Source organism: Camelus ferus, chromosome 14 (assembly GCF_009834535.1).
Source record: "Camelus ferus isolate YT-003-E chromosome 14, BCGSAC_Cfer_1.0, whole genome shotgun sequence".
NCBI lineage: Eukaryota > Metazoa > Chordata > Mammalia > Artiodactyla > Camelidae > Camelus > Camelus ferus.
Genome location: NC_045709.1, coordinates 8,500,182 through 8,515,163, shown reverse-complemented (window position 1 = coordinate 8,515,163; position 14,982 = coordinate 8,500,182). Strand labels below are relative to the sequence as shown.

At 39.0% G+C, this 14,982-nt stretch overlaps 1 protein-coding gene across 3 annotated transcripts; it reads left to right on the top strand.

Annotated features, from left to right (window-relative positions):
* Positions 1-14,018, top strand: MED4 (mediator complex subunit 4). Of its 3 annotated transcripts, XM_032496156.1 has the most exons (8): positions 4-180; positions 6,160-6,226; positions 7,854-8,024; positions 9,156-9,213; positions 10,256-10,342; positions 11,539-11,670; positions 13,391-13,570; positions 13,760-14,018. In XM_032496156.1, exons 1-7 carry the CDS (start codon positions 56-58, stop codon positions 13,561-13,563), a joined length of 813 nt encoding a protein of 270 aa, XP_032352047.1. In that variant the 5' UTR covers positions 4-55; the 3' UTR covers positions 13,564-13,570; positions 13,760-14,018. The 3 variants fall into 3 exon arrangements, with proteins under 3 accessions (XP_032352048.1, XP_032352047.1, XP_032352046.1); XM_032496157.1 differs by lacking the exons at positions 13,391-13,570; positions 13,760-14,018 and adding an exon at positions 12,772-13,377 and having other exon boundaries at positions 1-180; XM_032496155.1 differs by having other exon boundaries at positions 5-180; positions 13,391-14,018.
* Positions 14,019-14,982: the final 964 nt, after the last annotated feature.

Here is a 14,982-nt window from a genome sequence, read left to right as displayed (position 1 = left end):
CTTCTCCTCGCCAGCGCCCAGCTACGCAGACGCCGGCTGCTGGCCCGCGGGGAGCATGGCGGCGTCTTCCAGTGGCGAGAAGGAGAAGGAGCGGCCGGGCGGCGGTTCGGGACCGGCGGGCGGTAACAGCACGCGAGAGCGACTGCTGTCTGCGCTGGAAGACCTGGAGGTCTTGTCGAGGTGAGGCCGTCGGCCCGAGGGCCTGGCTGGGGCCGGGCCGGGAGGACTGGCTCGGGGCGGCCGGCCCTGCCGGGGCTGGTTCCCGGGGCTCGGCGAGGAGGGCCGCGCCCGGGGACTGCGGCGCGCACTCCCGGGGGCAGTGCACAAGGGTCCGCAGCCCTCGGGGACTCGGGCGGCGCCTTTCCCCCTAGGAAGACGTTTTCATGCTGACAGTGTTCCCCCGACTGTCAGAATCGTAGCAGACCTTGGGGATGGCCCCGTGTGGGCCCTTCGTGCACCGCCCGACGTTTAAGAAGCTCCCCCTGGGTGCCGCGCGCTGGGAGACGGTCCTGAGGGGGAGACAGACGTGTAAACAGTCCGCCTCAGTCCGCCTCCCAGCAATTTCACTGGCCTTAATGCTGTTTAGCCCAAGAGTAGAGCTATCTTTTTAAAAAGACCTCCCGTATCACTTTTCTGCTGTAAAATACTTGGTGGGTTCCCATTGCCCAAACTCCTTAGCTTAGTGTGCAGTTGGCCATTCTTCACCTCCTCTTAATCCATCCTGTTGTCCTTATTTACTGCCACAACCCTCCCCTCACCCCATACCCTTCATTCTAGCCTCCCTGACTGCTCCCCATTCGCAGGCCAGTTCCCACTCCTCCCCCAATTTGATGAATCACTCATTTATCCTTCAGAAACCAACTCGTCACCTTTTCTGTAGTCAACATTCTTTGCCAGCTTTAGAATAAGTCTTACATACAGGCATACCTTGTTTTATTACACTTCACTTTATTGCATTTTGTAGGTACTTGATTTTTTACAGATTGAAGGTTTGTGGCAACCCTGTGTCAAGTCTATTGGTGCCGTTTTTCTAACGGCATTATTTTTAGATTAATGCTGTTTTTTAATGCCTGTTTTTTAGACACAGTGCTATTGCACACTTAATAGACTGCAGTATAGTGTAAACATAACTTTTATATGCAGTGGAAGATCAAAAACTGTGACTCATTTTATTGCAACATTCACTTCATTGCAGTGGTCTGGAAAACTGAACCTGCGATATCTCCGAGGGATGTCTGTATTGTATTATCTGACCTTATCAGCACTTTGCTGTGAATTTAGTCCTTGCCGTAGCAGCATTACCTTCCAGATTCCTAGGTCAGTGCGATACCAAGTGATGTACTAAAAATCTAAGAACACACGGACACCAGAAGTTAAATAGCTTGTGTGTTTAATTCACCGTTTAGACTATTAGATTGAAATACTGCCTGGTGACAAAAAGGGCAGGTGGAATTTCCAGTCAGTGAGTAGTCAAAACAGTGAATAAGAAGCTCGTTGGCATAAGGCAGCCGTCTTAATGTGTTGCCTCTGTGTGAATGTTTACACAGATTAATGGCAGTGCTGTTTCTTTGTCTTGATTGGCTTTGTAGTTTGTGGTGGAGGACCTGTCAGCTTCTCCTTTGGTTAATTCTATAGGGTGGATACCAGCATGATTTCTTAGTAAAAAGACCGTAGCAAGACTGAGCTTTCGTGGTATGAAGTTTTCAGTTAAGTTATTCAAGTATCTGCTTTCTGTGACGTAACTACCTTTAGGACAGCCAGTTGAAGCCTCATTTAGTTCACTCTAAGTTCTTATTCTGTGTAAGTTATTAAACACCAAATTAACATCCCATAAATGCTGACTAACCCACTGCTTTTCTATATAGGGCCATCTGTCATTTGAAAACCAAATTGTGCATTCACCTTCAGCTCTAAACTAGTGCATTCACCCAAACTAGTACTTTTAGAATCATTGGTCAGCCAAGCTCAGTCTCTGAGTGCTTTGAAGTACCTTGAATAGGTAGCCATGTGGTTCTGATACAGATCTGTGTTCCATTAGGTTCAGAACAACTAATGATTAGTTGGAAGATACCTCTGCTGCTCCTGTGTGAGCCATTTTTTCCACTTCCTTGAATTCTGCTTGAAGTATTCCCTTGAGCTCTTTCTTCTTTTGGGAGAATTCTCACCTGAAGGCTAAGTCTAATACTTGATTGGCTTCTAACATCCTTGCTGAGGAATCTTGATGACTCTGATGAGTGTGAAGTTAGTTGAGTTAAAATGTTCCTTATTGTTTGTTTATTTTGACCAACCACATGGTATGGATGGTAGCGATTAATTTTTCTGTAAATATGTTGACTTTGTGAAGAAGTGACACCCCCTTTGGTTAATCGTGGATGCTGCCTTTTGTTCTGAGTAGCCCTTAGTCTTAGAATTTCAGATCTTGCCTTAGTATATCCAATGGTCTGTTCCTTCCTACCCTTCTACTCTGGAGCCCAGTGAAGACATTTGTTTTTTCAGCTTTCCTTGCTGTGGCATAATTTGTTCATCTGTTTTGCTGAGTAACTCTAGTATATGTTTCATATTCACCAAGTTCAGGAACTGTGTTTCTGAGCCTACCCATCCAGGAGAATGGTCTGTGAGAACTTCTTCTGACATTGGACAACTCAGTAGTCAGTCTCAAGATCCTGCTTCTGGATTGTTTGGCTCCTGGGCTCTGTGTCTGAGATGTGTTTCCCTGATGTTGTCGGTACCTGTAGGAATGCATATACTTGATATTCATGTACCCTTCACCTGAGATGGTATAATTAAGTAATTTATCAGTTATGTTAAATTTGAGACTAAATTGAAATTCTCTTGTATCCAGATTTGACCAATTTATCCCTCTCCATATTTGCTCCTTAACTTGATTATCAAGTATAGCATTTTCTGTTGGATGAAGTGTATTTACTCTCTGAAGTAGTGAATCATCATGTAAATTTTCCTCGAGAACGTCCGTGTTTCTGAAACTTTCTCCTTCAGCTTTCCAGCTGTACATGATGACTTGACGTGCTGAGTTCTCTTTTGCTTCCTCTACCAGAAGCTGTAGTTCTGTTTCCCATTCTTCAGGAATGCTCCAAAGACTTGGATTTCTCATTAATTTGTAGCCTTCCTTACTGAATCTGTTGACAGATCGGTGATAGGCTTCCTTCTCGAGGCACTCTGCTGCCTGTGGTAATAACCGTTGTCTTAGAAGTTTTTCTTTTTCTCTGATTTTCTCATGACTTATCTGCCACATTGTTTTATTTGTTCATCTCTAAAGAAAGTCGAGTGACAGTGGGTGAGAATTTCTTTTATAACCCTGGAGATGGTTGGTGGGGGCGGTGGAAGGGATGTCACTTTGCTGTGCCACTCATTGGAACTCCTCCACAGAATGAGGCTGCTCCAGTGTGACTGGCTTTCCAAAAAGTCCCATTATGTGCTCAGACATAGTTACTGTACTGATTCTGTGATATGTGAAGTTTGTCATTATCCTCTGAATGAATCTTTCTCTTGTTTGCATTTTTTTATGAAAAATGAAAAACTCTCTATTGTAACCTCTTGGCTTTAGAAAATAGTGGATATGAAATTTTTTTTTAACTGTTAACCTGATTATATAGCCTTTCAATATATTACTTTGTAAGATGTGATACAATCAGGCGGTCTTTAGAGAAATGTGAAAAATAGAAACCTATAGGTAGATTATAGTTTAAGAAGTTTTTATTAAACTGTTTTTAATTTAAAACTCATTTGTGGAACAGAAACCATGTTGAGAGGAATCTTAAGGTTTCCCCACCAGCCTATTAATTGTTTATCTATTATTTACCTGAAGTGTAGTATTACTAATAATACAGGCTCTAACCCCTGTGTGTGTTACATTCCTGTGGAAATGTGGGAGGAGGCTAATCTGGCATGCGGGAATGCCACTCTTCCTGTGTGGTGGTACAGGGCTCTGTCTCCCACTCCCGGAACCAGAGAGGACGCAGGGGGTCCTTCAGTCTCCCTTCACCCTGGGGGAGGACACAGGTTTCCATTTCATCCTAGACAGTTACTGAACACTGAGTCTTAGCGACCTCCCCCACCCCGTACTCTCTGCCTAAGGCAAGCCCTTGTCAGGTTTTCTGTTGACTTATATTCCCAGATTTGCAAGAAAGGCAGAAAAAGGCTCATTTTGCATGTCCCAATATACCCTCAACCCCCCTCACCACCACCCCTTCTCCCCACAGAAACCAGCTTTTATTTAGACCAGGGGTCTCAACTCTCTACATCTCATTAATAGGGTACAAAAAGGGGCTAATATAACATGCTGTTTTCATAAAATGTCTATTTAATCCATTAGCAAGTCCTGTCAGCTCTACCTCCAAAATATATCCTAAATCTGCCCATGTTTCCCTGTTTCCATTACTAAATTCCAGGTGGCTAGGATCTAGTCAAATCCAGTGTCATCTTTTGCCTGCGACACAATGAGTCACCTAACTTAATTTCCATTCTAGCTCTCTTACAATCTGATCGCCACATAGCTCAGCAGGTGTTTAAAAACATAAATCAAGTCGTGTCCTTCCCTGTTTAAAATGACCCAGTGGTTTCTCACTGCACTCAGAACGAAATACTCCTTTACTACGAGCTACAAGGCCCTACACAGTCCAGCCCTTCCCTCCCTCCCTCATCCTGACTTTCTGTCCTGCTCCCGGGTGCCCACTGTGCTCTGGCCACGTTTCCTCCAATCCATCTTTGGGCCGACGAACTCACTGTGACTTTTACCAAGTAGTCTTTCCTCCCAGATCTCATGGCTGGCTTCTCTTGTTTAATTCATGTTTTACTTCAAAGCTATTCTCTTAAGAGAAACCTTCCCCGAACACCCAGTGTAAGCAGCCAAACCATTTCAACAACTCTCTGATATAACACTGCTTAATTTTCTTCCTAACCCCTATCACTCTGGTTTTACTTGTATATTTTCTTGACTTCCATATTAGAATTTCATGGCCATTGTTCACTTTTATAACCCAAGCATCTAGAAAATGCCTGGCACATAATAGGCACTCAGGAAATATTTGAATGCATAAATGAAGGCTTTTCATTCCCATATCCTTTTTTTAAAATTAACTAGCTAATTAATTCATACATAATGGTGCAGGGAAGTAGTAGTGGAGAAGGCTGGGTCCAGTTGGCACCATCCACTATAATCGCCTGGGCTAGCGAGAGGATGGAGAAACGTGTAAATATGAAGGTAAAAATTGTGTGGCAGCCAGTAGGAGGGTACAAACACTGGGGCTGATAAGTAGCGTCAGGTAGCTAGCTAATTGGGAAGCTGTCCCCTCCTGGATAATCTCTGAATTAAATCACATCTATCAACAGGTTTGAAACATACATAGATATTACCTGCTATACATTTTTTCTTGATCATTCTACTAATTTTCACGTGGGAAAATTGGCATAGCTAATCAATGAGCCTTCTAGAAATACATTATTATGTGTAAGGATCCCTCTTAGCTGATACCTGTTTGGTTAATTAAAAAATTTGCAGGCACAAAGTTCTCTGCCACAAGTATTCAGTTCTGCCCCTGTAGTGGGAAAGCAACCTTAGGCAATATGTAAATGAAGCATAGCTGTCTTGCAAGGAAAGTTATTCATAGAAACCACAGATGTACTGGATTTGGCCTGTAGGCCCCTTATGTATGAGTTTTTCTTGCATAAACCATCTGTAGTTATTGTCTGCATTTTCTACTTCGGTTTCTTTAAAGTGGAATGAGAACATCAACATTTATCAGGCAGTGCTGGGGCAGACTCTTGCTGAGTTGACTTTACTTCCCCTGGTTTGTTAGTTGCCCTTTGCACACACCTGTTGAGTCTTTCCAAGCTTAGGTTTTTATAGAAACAGTTCTTAGTCATACTCATATTTCATTGGTATTTATATGATTGATATTAATTTATATAATTAATGAGTAAAACTTGAATAAATGGGGCTGGTAACAAACACACCTGAGTCTTGGTGAGAATGCACTGTAGCTGTTAAGAGCTGAAGTCCACAAAGTGGACTGGGGGGCAGTAGCTCTGAGAACTTAGCTTGCTGTGGGTACATGAATCCAGAAGGTCAGTCAGGTAGAGATCAGAGAAGAGAGCCTCTGTTGTATTTACTTTGCAAACTTTTTTGTTTTTATATTTTAGAGAACTTATAGAAATGCTGGCAATTTCAAGAAACCAAAAGTTGTTACAGTCTGGAGAGGAAAACCAGGTAGGTGATTTCTTTTTTGAATTAAAAACAAAAAACCTTCATCATTTCTGCAGTTTTCCTATTTATTTACTTTGTGTGAGAACAGGAAGATCAGATTCTATTAAATTATTAATTGCAACTTTTAAATTGATATATTCTTTGCATCATTTACATAAAATATAATTGAGATAATTGACATAACATTGTATTAGTTTAAGATGTATATAGCATAATGATTTGATATATGTACATATTGCAAAATGATTACCATAGTAAGTTTAGTTCACATCCATCACCTCACATAATTTATTTTCCTTATAAGAACTTTTAAGAAAGTTGCAGAGAAAGTGGCATCTTTTCATGTACTTGTTGGCGATTTGTATGTCTTTGGAAAAATGTCTATTTGGTTCCTCTGCAATTTCTTAAGCACTTTTTTTAAGTTGCTGAGATTTACTCTCTTAGCAACTTTAAAATTTACAATACTGTATTTTTAATTATACTCACCATACTGAACATCAGTTTCCAGAACTTATTTATCTAATAGCTAGAAGTTTGTTCCTTTTGACCACCTTCACCCATTTTGCTGCCTCCCCCCTGGCCTCTGGCAACCACCAATCTGATCTCTATTTCTGTGTTTCGCTTTTTTTAGATTCCACGTATGAGATCCTACAGTATTTGTCTTTCTCTGACTTAGTTCACTTTAACAGAATGCCTTCAGGGTCCATCCATGTTATCCCAAATGCCAAGATTTACTTTTTTGTGGCTGGATGATATTCCTTTGTGTGTATATGTGTGTGTATACATCTACACTACACTTTTTATCCGTTCATCCATTGATGGACACTTACTTCCATGTCTTGACTAATGCAGTGGGCATGTGGGTGCAGATATCTTTTCAAAATAATGATTTCATTTCCTTTGGATGAATACCCAGAAGTGGAATTGCTGGATCATATGGTAAAGTTCTATTTTTAATTTTTTAAGTAACCTCCATACTTATGTGCACCAGTTTAGGTTCCCACCAGCATGTGCTGATAGCTTCCCTTTCTCACATCCTCGTCAACATTTATCTCTTGTCTTTCTGCTGACAGCCGTCGTAACTGGTGCAAAGTCATATCCATTTGTGGTTTTGATTTGCAATTCCGTAATGATTAGTGATGTTGAGCTCCTTTTCATGTACTTTTGGCCATTTGTATATCTTTGGAAAAATTCTTTTCAGTTCCTGGTGCTAGCTAAAATCATCTCAAATAAATTTTATCTACCCTGGGAAGTGAATAAGCCTACTCATTTTGGCATATTGGTAGTTATTTATTTTATATGAAAGAATAGCATGTAATTTTAAAAAGTAGAGAAATGTTTTTTAATGGAGGTACTGAGGATTGAACCCAGGACCTCATGCATACTAAGCATGCACTCTACCACTGAGCTATTTCCGTCTCTGCCCAGAAAAAGTAGAAAATCTTGATATTAATCTGTTTTCTAAAATAATTGTAGGTAGGCCATTTTTCTTAACAATGATTAGAAATAATACTTTGAAAGTGTTAAAATTTTATAGCCTAGCCAGTTAATTCATATGTGGATTTCTTTGTTTCACTGGAATGTAGTTTTTCAGTATTTTGTCATCTGCTTTAATCAACTCTCTTGACAGGTCTTGGAGTTGTTAATTCACAGAGATGGGGAATTTCAAGAACTAATGAAATTGGCACTTAATCAGGGAAAAATCCATCATGAAATGCAAGTTTTAGAAAAAGAAGTAGAAAAGAGAGATAGTGATATTCAGCAACTACAAAAACAGCTAAAAGAAGCAGAACAAATACTGGTAAGTTGATAGAGGCTGGTTCTTAATGTAAAAAAAGATACTATTTACTCTATTTCTGAAAAACAAATCTATTAGTATTTTAAAGTGGCAGAAAACCTCAGTTTTCCACTCTAAAAGCGACAACTTGTTACTTTGGTTAGATGAAGGACCATTGTCATTCCTTTTTTTATTTACTGTTTTCAGATAGTCTGCATTACTTTTGAACCATATTTTCATTATTTAAAGATTTCACGATTGAACAGAAATGGGAAGTTTTACTTTTATCCTTTCCTGATACTAGTTTTCATAATTACTGAGTTTAAGATAGTGAACACGAAGACTGTAAAAAGACTGAATTTTATAAATTTAGATAATAGCAACTAACAGTTACTAAGCACTTGTGCACCAGGCCCTGTGCTCTGCACTTTGTATGTACTGTCTCATTCTTCTTAACAATTATATGAGGTCAGTACCATTATTCTATTTTACAGATGAAGAAACCATGATTTTAAATGAATGCCTACCTTGCCCAAGCAGGTAAAAGTAGGGAGATGCAACTTAAACCTAGATCTCTCTGACTCCATGCTCTTTACCCCACTGTGTTATAGTTGAGGATGCATATACCAGGTCAGCTTCATTTTATACTTTAGTGGGCCTTTGCCCGGGGAGGGGGTGGGTGGAGGAGTTCACGATAGTAGTCATTAAGCACGGAGCTAATGGTAATGTATAAATGAATGAGACTGTCAATCCAAGAATGTCTTGTAAACTAGGAAAAAAGTTTTTTGTTTTATCCTTGAACTAGATACAGGAATAGGATGCTTTGGAGGTGGTATGTGGTCTGTTTTCTGCATGCTTATGATAGAAGACATAAAGAAAAAATGCTAGTAAACAATCCGGTTAACATTTTGTTTCTAACAACTAGTTTGTGAATGGAGACTGATTCATGAATATGATGTTTCTTTTTTTCATTGACTGTAACTGATGTAAATGATACCCAAGTGGTGTTCTGGAACATTACAAATAAATTGTGGGGATTTCCAAATTTTGCATATTGTTCCTGTGGGATGAATGATTTCGTGAATGAAGCCAAAAGCTGTGCTTGGTATAATCCTGAATAATCCATATTCCCTTTTAAAATGTTGTTTAAATTAGGCAACAGCTGTTTACCAAGCAAAAGAAAAACTCAAGTCAATAGAAAAAGCAAGAAAAGGTTAGTACTGTGGGAATACAGAGTGACTTTCTGAAAAATCCAAGTTTTAGTTTCAAGAAACTGATGAGAGTATTATTGATAGTCATTTGCTGATACAGTAAGTTTTCATGGTCAAGTGTCTGCTGTGTTACAGCACTGTGCTGGGTGTTCCTTGGGAAGTGTCACATCCCTTTTCAGGTTATAAGAAGCAGTAATGCAAGTTATGGCTAATACCCAAGTGTATAGTAAAGACAATGTTTTTTTTCTTAAATTGTGGAGAGAAGAGAATATGGGCTGGAAGCAAATGGGATTTGAGTTGGATCTTATGTCACAGGACAGGGAATGAGAGAACATCCATTGGACAACTGGAGTGAGACTAGAACACCACGAGTCAGGACTAGATACAGCTTTGGGACGTGTGCACATTTAGCAGTGCTTCCGGAAGCTCAGCTGTCTTCTTGGCCTGTCCTGCTTCTCTCTTTAAAAGGCTTCCATTTTGGGTCTTTTAGTTTGCACACGAAAGGTCAGAATTATAAGGAAAACTTTGGTTACTTGCTTTTAATGATCTGTGGGCATGATTTACTTTTAGTCACTCAGACTTGCCTAACTTTCCTCCTCTTTTCCTACTGTGGATTAACTACTGTTAATGTTTGCTGTGTGTTCTTCCAGGTTTCTCTTAGATCTGTAATACATATGTGACAAGAACAATACAAATACATGTGTGTACACATATTCTAGGATAAAAACCAGGATAGGCTATACGTATTATTTAGTAGGGTACTTTTTTCATCTAATGAATATATTGTGAACATCTTTCTACTTAGGTCCTCCTATAGATTTAGGGTCACACTAAGCAGTCAAGTGGTTGGTGTGAACTGCTGCTCTAGTTTAAGTTTAACGATACACTATTACTAAGTATTATTAGGGAAGGTAGGGAACTCATCATATTGTCAGATAATTTAAAATGAAGTATGATGTTTAACTATGATGTAGGTATTTATAAACTTGTACGTTTGCTAGATTAAAGACTAAAATGTTAACACTCTTCTTTGGACTCACTCAGGTGCTATCTCCTCTGAAGAAATAATTAAGTATGCACATAGGATTAGTGCAAGTAATGCTGTGTGCGCCCCACTGACCTGGGTCCCAGGTAAAAATAATTCTTTTTACTAAATACATGTGGTTTTGAAAATTCTTGGTGACTGTACACGAGTAGAACAAATTTAAATATAGAATGTATTTATTTTTAGAAACATTTTCACATCTTTAGTGTCTTATAATATAGGCCATGAGTTTTATCAGTTTGGTTTTTTACAAAGCTATTGCCACTAGGAACTGTGTTTCTTTCCTTTAAAAAATTTTTTTTTAAAGTACAACATAATATGTGATGATTCTAAAGCTATGGATCTGTATGCCTGTAAAAGTAGGGCTGGCCAAAAGCTAACTTTTTCGAGCCATTTGGATTTCCACAAGGGGTCCAGCTGGGAAACAGACAGCCCCAGCTCTTAGGTGATAAAGATGAAGCAGCACTGGATACCCAGCAGCAGATACACAAGACTGGAAGGAGTTGCAGTAATTAGAGACAGCAGAGAGAGAAGCTGGAACCTACTTTGACAGCAGATAAAACATCAGTACGCCAGAGCCCTAAGGCAGAGCAGCAGTGTTCTGAGAGGAATAATGGGAGATCATTATCCCAACTTCGTAACTCCTGATGGTGGCGCTTTACTGTGCCCCAGACACCAAGGGTGGCTGCAGTTGTGGAGGGTAAATCATCTGGAGTTGGTGAGAAAATAGTACCAAAAAGTTGGTCCAAATCTGGCCACGTTTTCATCAGTCCAAAACTAAACCGTGTGTTCTCATGACTAGAAATGAATGTTACTGGCTCCTGATACTCCACTGGAAAGTTAAAGAAATTCAGTCCTTAAATGACAAGATCAAAGCAATAAGCATTTCAGTCCTTTCTATCTTTAAAAAAAAAATGTGTCATAACCTACTCTCAGTTTGTACCATTGATAATTTCTTACTAGAAAATGTAGATAAGTTAGAAGAGTCAAGATCATTATAATTTTCTTACTTTGTCATTTGGAATGTTTGCTAAAATTAGACTTTTTCTCATTTTTGTTCATATAGAGAATAGGATATTTTGAAGATCTAGACAAGAAAATGCATGTATTTAAAAATGGAATATTTATGTTCTTAATAACAACTGCTAAGATGACCTTCCTTTTCCAAAATTGAAAATGTGGCTTGGGTTTTTCAAAGTGAACCAAGGAAAATCAATACTCTAGAAAAGGTAGCAATGCTATTTTGTATGTGATTGAAATAAAAGCAGTCTCTATTTTTTAGGGGACCCACGGAGACCATACCCAACTGATTTGGAGATGAGAAGTGGATTATTGGGTCAGATGAACAATCCTTCCACTAATGGAGTGAACGGTCACTTACCAGGGGATGCCCTAGCAGCAGGCAGACTGCCAGGTAACGTTAATCAGAGTAATGCTTTCAAACAGGGTTTTTCCAACATGATGCAGACATCTGGCTGTTGAACAAGTTTGAGGGTCTGGACCCAACTTATATTAATAGCTAGGTTCTCTACCACTTTATCTTGCTCTCTACTTCCTCTAGTTTAAAGACTGTTCTAGATGGAGGTTATGAAATTAGTATAAACTGACTTTTCCCCTCATTTGTTAACGTGCCATTTTCCTCAGGCTTTAGGCTCCTATTAACTAAGCTCTAAACATAGCTTTTAAAAATGAAACAGTGTACAAATAGAATAAGATGTGTATATATGTTCAATCTAAAGAATACCAAGTGAACATACTTGTGAAAAACCTCAAATTAACAAAGCTTTTAATGGACTTTTTAATAACTAAACAGTATCATTTTTGTAAGACAGCTCATTCTGAGCTTCAGCCTTCCTTAGGTTTTGCATGTAGGTTTGTAGTGTTCTCTCATTTTTTTTATGTTCCTCATCTTTTATCTTTTGTAGGTGACTTGTTTTGATCTGGTAGAACATTAAAAATTTTTTTTAAAGACATAAAAAAATTACTTTTTGAGTATTAAAATATTCTTTTAATACTTTACATATTTCATGCTTCTCCATTTTTTACATTGGTAAAAACGTGTCCCTGTGTTGCATCATTTTTGTTAACTATCTAAGGTACAAACTGTGAACTCACTGTGCTTTAGTTTCCCTTAGTACTCTTCCTTTTCTCATTGTGATTGTACTGTATCATATGCCAGTCATGGTCCAGGCAGGGGGCAGAAACCACACCAGCAATATGAAAAAGGAAAATTTAAAGAATTACTAACTAGTAACAAGATACTAACTACTAGATGGTAAGGTAAAGAGAACTGTATTTTTTTAAATGTAGTAGTGACAGATACAGGGAGCAGCTATTATGTGTAGGGCCAATGCAGATACCCAAGGAAGGGACCAACTTGAGAACAGGCTTGTCCCCACCTCGAGGCTGATGTTTAGCCCTCGGTGGAGAAACTGTAGCTGTGGACCACTGGGTGGCAGAAAAGTCAGATGAGGTGTCAAAAGCCAGAGCTGGCAAGCAGGAAACTATCCACTAGGGTCCCAAGGAGACTTGCTGGGAAGCTACCTTTGAGACAGCGTTGAAGCTTACTGGGGAACCACTCTGTGGAATGCCACCGACGCCCTGCACACAACCAGGAACCACAGGAGGAGGGAAACACAGGGTCTGGAAGGGAAGCCGGTTCCTCCTGTAGCTGTCCCTGCAGTGCCCTCTACTGACACAGCTCGCCACTGCAGCTGCTGGCAAAGGAGAGACGGTTTCAGGATCCAGAGAGGAGTGGGATTGACGTTTAAGAGGCAGTTTAAACTTGGAATACTTGGTATGTAGTATATTCCAGCTATTTATAACACACACCGAGAGAATAGAGTACTATATATGAGCTATTATAATATATATGTGCATAAAATACAGATACGGGAAACATTTGATTTAAAATTAGGAACGCCTTGCAGAAGGAAAAGTATGTCAACTGACTTACTAAAACATCAGATTTGTCCTTGATAAATTTGACCTTCATTAATTTGGCCAAATGTATATTTTGATTTCTAGCCTTAAAAACTTTTACTTCAAATTATTTGCATAAAGGGAAGGGTAACTAAGAAGTAAGTTAATTATAAGTAGAAATGTTCTCATATATGCTTCTTTCTTTTCTCCAGATGTCCTTGCTCCACAGTATCCATGGCAGTCAAGTGATATGGCAATGAATATGCTACCACCAAACCACAGTAATGACTTTTTGTTGGAGCCTCCAGGGCATAATAAAGAAAATGAAGATGATGTAGAAGTTATGTCAACAGACTCCTCAAGCAGTAGTAGTGACTCTGATTAAAAAAAATGTAAGACAAAAGGCATACAGAAATACTGGCTGTACTGAAATTGTGCCGCCCATTAAGCATCACACTGGACTTTCTTTTTAAAGCCAAAAATCATGGTTTCAGTTCTAAACCATTAGGTGAATATTTAGAGAATAATCAAAATTTACTGCTGGAAGAAAGATTATTCAGTACTGTCTTGTTCTATTCCAGTTGTGTTGGACGTCTACATAGTGGTTCTGGAAATAAGATTTGAGGGGAACAGCCCACACACACATCACTACTAAGCCTCCTGGAGTTATTTAGAAAAGCATCAACAGAGGCAGCAGATCATTGAATGTGCGTATCTCACAATAGCAGGAACCCTCGTTTGAAAGTGAAGGCTGTTAGCGTCTGTTACAGGAGAAATTGTCTTGGTTTGTACTATTTGTAATTACTATATTTTTTGTAAATAAACTCACTTTTGTTTGTACTTTGTATACTTTTTAAAATTTAAGCATACTGTCAGTAAATCCAGCTGCGTTTTGCACATACGTCAGAATTTGGAGGGTGAATGAACATGATGCAGTGCGTGCATCTGAACTAGGAATCCCAACTCGGTAGGTGTCTCAAAGGAACATACTGCCTCTCTTAGAAGAAATAAAATGAAGTAGTTTTAACTATTGAAAAACTTACAATAATGTCTGATCTTAAGAATAACAAATTATATGAAAGGCTTTAGAATGGAAAACACTGTCTCTGGCCGTCATCTTCGCTCTTAATGCAGCTCCCAGAAGGAATCACTTTTCATTTCTGGTGGTTAATCTCCATGTTTAAATAATATGCTTATACAGCTTATATTTGGATTTATCAGTTCTAGACAGTATTGTACCTTTCCTTTTTTTTTCCTTCCTGATTGCAAAAGTAATACAACATCCATTGTGGAACATTTAGCAAATATGGTACAGCACAAAGGAGACACGATGAAATTAATAGCATTCTACTCAGAGATCATAATTAACATTTTGGTGTAGACCATCTTAAAAATCCACATATATACATTGTTTAAAAAAAAATAATATGTATTTTGAGGTACTGTTGTATTTTTTATTAGTGATCTCCCTACAAACTGACAGTTTATTTAGTGTTATAAGAATGGGCTTTTTCAAAATTCCCTCTGCTCAAATTTTTTTCTAACCTGAGGTTTTCTGTACACAAACTACTGTTCCTCTCTAACGTTTAACAGTAGGGTTTCATCTTGATGAAGTATACACAGTAATGTTGATACCTGGTCAAACTTAGAGTAGGATTCCAAAGTTTAAAATAATGGGCCCCTGTAACCTGCAGTTGCCTTTTGGAAAAGCATAACTCACATTAAGGATGTCAGACGTGTCAGAGCACAATGACCATACTGGTTACACATAAAACTCTCAAAAGTGGTATTTCTCAAAGTGTGG